Below are 7,712 nucleotides of genomic sequence, written 5' to 3' on the forward strand. Positions count from 1 at the left end.
CACAAACACATTCCTCCATATATCTCAAAGAAAAACAACACCTGGAGAATCTCCGATAAGGTTACAACCGTTTGTAAAAGCGCAGGAACCAATAAGAAAGCTGCTAAAAGTATAACTTAATACGTTAACCAATTGTAATGCTGTAACCAAGAAGAATTCCCTTGTAACCTACATATCCTGTTTTCATCAGGCCATAAAAGTGAGCACACGCATTGTTCGGGGCCATCTTGTATGTTGTAGAACGGAGGGACCAAGTTCGAACTTGCATTAAAGATCCTTGCCGCTTGGCTTTGACTCTGGACTCTGGTGGTCTTCTTCGGGGAATAAACGGTCTGGGCATAACACCTCTTGCACTTTTCACCTCAAGGAATTAGAAAATAAAGGACAAACCACTCCCTAGCTAGCAGAAGAGAAGAAATAACTAAAATTAGAGAACAGCTTAATGAAATTGGGGTGCAAAAATCTATACAAAAGGTCAATGAAACCAAGAGTTAGTCTTTTGAAAAAATAAGACTGATAGACTGCTAGTTAGATTAAAAATAATAAAAAAAGAAGATCCAAATGAGTATAGTCAAAAAGGACAAAAATTACATTACAACTGATCCCACAGAAATAAAAAAGATCCTCAGAGAATACTATGAACAACTCTATGCACATAAATTAGAAAATCTGGAAGAAACTGATAAATTCCTGAAACATCACAATCTCCTAAGATTGAATTAGGAAGAGATTGTAATCCTTAATAGACAAATATCAAGCTCTGAAATTGAACCAGTAATTAAAAAAAGAAACTCTACTAACCAAAAAAAGCCCAGGACCAGAGGGATTCGCAGTTGAATTCTACCTGCGAAAAACTAAGACATATAAGACATATAAAGAAGAAATGGTACCAGTCCTACTGAAACTATTCCCAAAAAAAATCAAAAAGGAAGGGTTCCTCCCTAACTCATCCTATGAAGCTAACATCAGCCTATTACCAAAATCTGGCAGAGACAAAACAAAGAAAGAAAACATCAGGCCAATATCCTGATGGACATGGATGCAAAAATCCTCAACAAATACTAGCAAACCGAATTCAGCAGCACATCAATAAGTTAATTCACTATGATCAAGTAGGCTTTGTTCCTGGGATGCAAGACATATACAAATCAATTTGATTCACCACATAAACTGAATAAAAAATAAAAACAATATGATCATCTTAATGGATGCAGCAAAAGCTTTTGATAAAACTCAACTTCCTTTCATGATAAAAATCCTGAACAGACTTGGTATCAAAAGACCATATATCAAAAATAATAAGAGCCATCTATGACAAACCCACAGCTAACATGATATTGAATGGGCAAAAGCTGAGACCATTCCTCTTGGGACCTGGAACAAGACAAGGATGTCCACTCTCACAACTCCTATTCAATATAGTACTGGAAGTCCTATTTACAGTAATTGGGGAAAAAGAAAAAGAAAAGTCATATAAATAGGAAAGGAAGAAGTCAAACTATGTATTTTCACTGACAATGATTCTATAGTTTAAAAACTCAAAAGACTTTACCAAAAGGCCACTAGAACTGATAAACAATTTTAGCAAGGTTTCAGGATACAAAATCAATGTACAAAAATCAGTAAACATTTCTATACGGGAATAATGCCCAGGCTGAGAGTCCAATCAAGAGCATAATTCCATATACGATAGCTACAAAGAAAATGGAATACCTAGGAAAACATTTCAGCAAGATGAAAGATCTCAACAAGCATAACTACAAAACACTGATCAGAGAAATCAGAGACAACACAAATTAACAGAAAAACATGTTGTGCTCATGAATTGAAAGACTTAACGTCATTACAATGGCCATATTGCCCAAAGCAATATACAAATTCTATGCTATTCCTATCAAACTATCAACGTCATTCTTCACAGAATTAGAAAAACCTCTTCTAAAATTCATATGGAACCAAAAAAAGAGCTCAAATAGCCAAAGCAATCCTAAGCAAAAACAACAAAGCCAGAGGTATTACATTACCTGACTTCAAACTATAAGTCTACAGTAACCAAAACAGCATGGTACTGGCACAAAAAAAAAGACACATAGGCCAATGGAACAGAATAGAGAATAGGTGTGTGGGATAAAGCCACACACTTACAGCCCTATAATCTTCAACAAAGTAGACAAAAACAGGCAATCTTCATTGAATAGGAGAACCCCCTATTCAATGAAGAGTGCTTAGATAACCAGCTAGCCATAAATAGAAAAAAAAAAAGACCTAAAATATAAATATTTTACATAATTTTGAGGGCATATACATCACCTAACATAAAAGTTATTATGCCAAGGCCGGTTTCAATATGAATAAGGCAGTTATTAGGAATTTTGCTGTCACCTGATAATGGTCGGGAGTCAGGTTCATCTTTCTGTTCTTTGATTCTCTAGGATTAAACAATTGTACAATATTCTTTCAGTCTTGTTCCCCTTTCAATTTACGAGAACAACTAGTAATAATAATAACATAATCAATCAATATATAATGAGTTCTGACCATATGTAGACATTCTTACTAGAGCTTTATAAGTATTATTTTGTTTAGTTTTTCCAAAAACCCTGTGAGTTGGGTTCTATTATTGTCCTCATTGTACAGACGAAGAGGTATTGAGAGGTTGTCATTTGCCCTCTGGTATATGGTAGAGCTGAGCCATGATAAGACCATTTGACTACAGAGTCCACAGTTTGGACTTCTCCATTCTACTCTCCTCAATCATCTGGGCTCACACATTGCCTTAAAATGCTATTCACCTCCCACTAGTAGACATTGAGAGACTCTACAATTAGATATTTGGGTGATCTATTGATGCTTAGTGGTAGGCCCAAATGGCAAGATGCCTACATTTCCAGGCACATAATAGCACACAGCAAATAATTGTTGAATTAATAAATAGATAATAACAATAAATGAAGAAATACTAAAAGATCCAAAAATCACTAGCAGTTTTTTATTAGAGGAACATCCTCCAGGAGATGTTTTCTCTAAATCTGGAGTAAATATGATGGCATGCTGGTGTCTCTCTAATAATACCTTCTAGTTTCTAGGACTTTTAGAGGCAGAAATTTGGCAATGGGTGGGTAGGGTTTCCTGGTTTATATTGGCCCAGTTACAATGTCTACTTTAGAGTTAGGCTATAAATGTGCTTATCTTTAGTTCCCATGATGTGTCTTGGAAATACGAAGTAAATAATTCTCCCATGATTTCATGAATCAGGCTTGTCTTTGTCTCCTATGAGTTATTTCAGTACCTGAGAGGGCCATAAGATCTGTACAGAACAAGAAAATCCATCCCAAATGTCTATGAGACCCAAGGCAAGAGTACAAATGAAGCCCATGTAACATATGACTAAAAGCTACACAGCAAGCTAACAAAATGTAAATAAAATATCTTCTCATAGCCTCATAACTACTAGAAGGCCAGTTTCCAATCCAAAATCCCCAGGCTCCTTAAATTTCTGCACCAGAATGTGTCATCATGAACAGAGCAGGCCTTTGACTGTGAGACCTTCAGTCCACCTCTTCTCTAGTTCCAAACCCCACCATAAGGGGTCTCTCATGTATGAATGTGGACCCTGCTGCCCACATGTGGAGGCTTTGTCCACACGTTTTGCACACAGGGCCCCTCAATACCTCTGCAGTCTAGGGATGCACACATGATATGGTCCACTCTCAGGAGGAAAGACCCAGAGAAGAGGCTCAGGCAAGCTGTGAAAGTGGGCTCATGGTATCTGAACAGGAAATTCTGGAGGACTAGGTACCTAGATAATAACAATCATGTGCCGTCTCAAGAAACAGAAGTTTTATCATTATTAATAAAAAGAATTTTAATATATATAATTGGTTAAACAAAGAGAGACTTGAAAATGCAGAAGGGAATACAAAAAGCTCTTGCTTTTCTTAAAATAATGCTACCAATTCCAGCTATCAACAGGACATTTAAAATGATTTGCCAAGACTATACATTTTGCTATGAAAGAAGAACATCAGAAAAAAGGGGATGTTGCAGCCGGCTTATACTAAGAGAACAACTGGAGCTCTATGTCCTTGAAACATGCCTGGTAATCCCTAGCACCACTCAAACCTTTCTGTGAACTCACACACTACTCTCGGGCAGTTTCCAGCTCTTCAGGATGTTCAAAATACTATCTTCGGGATATCATACTGCTCTTCGGGATATTCATTGTATACAAAAAAGCTCTGAAAATGTTGAGTGAAGCGAAAGAGGAGAACATGATGTTCCAGGTATGCCATTCTCACCAATCTCCCAAATGGCAGCCTAGTTCCTAGTCTGTGAGGAGTCCTTCTGTAGCAATATATACATATACACATACATACATATGGCTTCTTAAATATAAAGTCATTAACTCCCAACACAAAAATAAAAATACATTTTTTGTCCCTATATCAAGAAAGCTCTTACACGGCTAGGAGTATTGCAATTTTCCAGTATATCCTAAGATTAGATGGAGTTTCAGACATTTTTTTCAGAGGTGTATTTTTCAGCTAAGTAATCATAAAAGCCTCTCTATGTCAATTAATTAGGAGATAAAGTGGCAAAATATAAAAACATTGTTAAAAGTTTGTTATTATCTTATATAGTAAATAGAATAAAGACATTTTCACAGCCATAAAATATTGCAAGGATCCTACATCAGAGATAGATAATCTTAAACATAAATGTTTAAGTTAACCTTTTTAGGGATCTTCCAGCTCTGAAGCTCCTACACAGGTATTATAGAAATTAAGTAATCTGGCCGGGTGTGGTGGCTCACCCCTATAATCCCAGCATTTTGGGAGGTGAGGCAGGCAGATCACCTGAGGTCAGGAGTTCAAGACCAGCCTGACCAACATGGAGAAATCCCGTCTCTACTAAAAACACAAAAATCAGCCAGGTATGGTGGCCAGTGCCTGTAATCTCAGCTACTTGGGAGGCTGAAGCAGGAGGATCAGTTGAACCTGGGAGGCGGAGGTTGTAGTGAGCCAAGATCATGCCACTGTACTCCAACCTGGGAGACAAGAGTGAGACTCTGTCTAAAAAAAAAAAAAAAAAAAAAAGACATGAGAGAAAGAAAAGAAAGAAAGAGAAAGGAAGGAAGGAAGGAAGGAAGGAAGGAAGGAAGGAAGGAAGGAAGGAAGGAATAAATAAATTACAAGATCTGTGTAATTGAGATAAATACTCTTTCTGAGGAGAAATAAAATATTAACTTCATTATATAATTATTAGCTTTCTTTTTCTTTTTCTTTGAGACAGAGTTTTGCTCTTGTTGCCCAGGCTGGAGTGCGGTGGTGTGATCTCAGCTCACTGCAACTTCTGCCTCCCGGGTTCAAGTGATTCTCCTGCCTCAGCCTTCCTGAGTAGCTGGGATTACAGGCACGTGCCACCACGCCCAGTTAATTTTGTATTTTTAGTAGAGATGGAGTTTCTCCATGTTGGTCAAGCTGGGCTCGAACTCCCGACTTTAGACAATCCACCCACCTCGGCCTCCCAAAGTGCTGGGATTACAAGCAGCTTTATTGATTGATTACATTTTTTCTAAGTGGTCATTGGCAAGTCACTTAACTCTGAGTTCATTCTCAAAAATGAAGTTAGGTAATATTATTTATTCCTCAAACATGTTTGAGACTCAGAGGTAATAACTGTGAGCATCTCAAGAATAAGTGCTTTCAACCACAGTTCATTTCTTCCTCCTTTCCTTTAGAGGTTAAAACTCTTAAACATTATGGTCAGTTGAAGAGCCAGCTTACCTATCCACCCCCACTGTAATTCCACTCAAAGAAAAATTCAATGTAAAATTGGGTACCTCTTCTTGAGAAGCCTCTACAACAGAATACTAACAGCTTCCATCACCCCAGCACTCCTGGACTTCCTTTCTCTCACACATAAACTTTGTTAAGAGCCTATGTTCATTAGAGTGATGCCTGACTACATTTCTAAAATTTGGGACACTATGGAACATAGTTCCAAGGTAAATACTACTACATAGGGTGGTTGTTACTGTTCTCAGGCTAACAGAACAAAGAAATTCACACTACTTCAGAAGAGGATCTGATGAGACATCAGAAGAAAGTTCCTAACACTAGGAATCATGAACCGCTGGAGGAACGGAACACAAAAAGAGATCCATCTTCTTTCATTTGAACAGATTTAATTGAATAAATGAATAAATTGAATAAATGAAGAGTATGTAGAGACATAAAGATAGAAACGTTGATCTTTCAAGGTGTCCTCTAATCCTAGGACTCAATTAATGCTTGTTATCATTTGTGGCCAGTAAATTCTCCTGAATTCCCAAGTTCTCTTGATTATGGTCAAAAGGCATAGGTGGCTTTCTAGAGTGCCACCTATGCTTTGAAATCGTAATCAAGAGTGATCCATTATAATCTGTATGCTGTCTTCTCTTTTATACCAAAGTCATCCAAATGGTTTTTACACATGTACAAGATGAGTTAAGAGTCTTCCAAGAAAGAGTATGTTTTTCAAATCACCTCTTCTGCTCATTCTTTAACAAGGCAATGGAATGCCACATGGTTTTATTCTCAGTTTCTTCATAGCTGTCTTCATATCAGCATTTCTGAGTGTGTAGATGAGGGGGTTCAACATAGGTGTAATCACTGTGTAAAACATGGAGAATATCTTATCCACAGAGAAGCTGCAGAAAGGCCTCAAATAGATGAATACACATGGCATGAAGATCAGGCTGACCACTGTCAGGTGAGAGGCACAGGTAGAGAGGACCTTGTTCTGACCCTGGCGGAAGTGTGTTCTCAGGGTGATCAGGATGATAGCATAAGAGAATAGTAAGACCAAGAAGCAGACAAGAGACAGCAGACCACTGTTGGCTATCATCAGCACCTCTACCACATAGGTGTCCATGCAGGCCAGCTTGATGACCTGTGGGACATCACAATAGAAGTTGTCCAGTTCATTGGGGCCACAGAAGGGCAGCTGGATGACTAGTATGATCTGCATGATAGAGTGGATAAATCCCCCACACCAGCAGGCAAGAACCAACCAAAGGCATAGCTGGGGATTCATGACTGTCAGGTAGCGCAAAGGGTTACTGATGGCAACATACCTGTCATAGGCCATGACTGTCAGCAGAAACATCTCACTGGCTCCTAGAAAGTGGAGGAAGTAGATCTGGGTCAGACATCCTGAAAAAGAGATGCTCTTACTCTGCTGTAGGAAATCCCCTAACATCTTTGGCACAGTAACACAGCTCAGGCATAGGTCAATGAAAGAGAGATGACCTAAAAAATAATACATAGGAGATTGGAGCAGGTGAGCATGGACTTGCACTGTTACCACTATCAAGAGGTTTCCCAGGACAATAGCAATGTAAAAAAACAAAAATAGTAAGAAGAGAAATAGCTGCAGCTCCCAAGAAGATGATAGGCCCAGAAGAACAAATTCTGTCACATTAGAATCTTGTTCTTTTTTCATCAAGCCAAGAATATCAAGTGACCTAGAGAAAGAAGAATTAAATCAGAACAAGGGAGATTTAAGATAGAGAACTACAAACTAGAAAGAAACACAATGACCTGGATATGAGGTGATAAGTGCATGCTAATCTTTCCATTTCTTTTAATAGACAGAATAATGTCCTCTAAGGACAAAAGTTCTGGAATGGAATATCTAGATCCAATGCCTAGCTCCACCATTACCAATGG

General features: G+C 38.1%; 1 protein-coding gene across 1 annotated transcript; it reads right to left on the reverse strand.

Annotated features, from left to right (window-relative positions):
• Nucleotides 1–6,543: 6,543 nt before the first annotated feature.
• Nucleotides 6,544–7,485, reverse strand: OR4Q3 (olfactory receptor family 4 subfamily Q member 3). The gene has a single exon (XM_017868491.1). The coding sequence runs from the start codon at nt 7,483–7,485 to the stop codon at nt 6,544–6,546; it is 942 nt and encodes a 313-aa protein (XP_017723980.1).
• Nucleotides 7,486–7,712: the final 227 nt, after the last annotated feature.

Source organism: Rhinopithecus bieti, unplaced genomic scaffold (genome assembly GCF_001698545.2).
Source record: "Rhinopithecus bieti isolate Rb0 unplaced genomic scaffold, ASM169854v2 scaffold_3902, whole genome shotgun sequence".
In the NCBI taxonomy this organism is placed as follows: domain Eukaryota; kingdom Metazoa; phylum Chordata; class Mammalia; order Primates; family Cercopithecidae; genus Rhinopithecus; species Rhinopithecus bieti.

Bases quoted from the DNA above. Each gene is read 5' to 3' on its own strand.
- OR4Q3 (XM_017868491.1), bottom strand. From the start codon at position 7,485: ATGAAAAAAGAACAAGATTCTAATGTGACAGAATTTGTTCTTCTGGGC.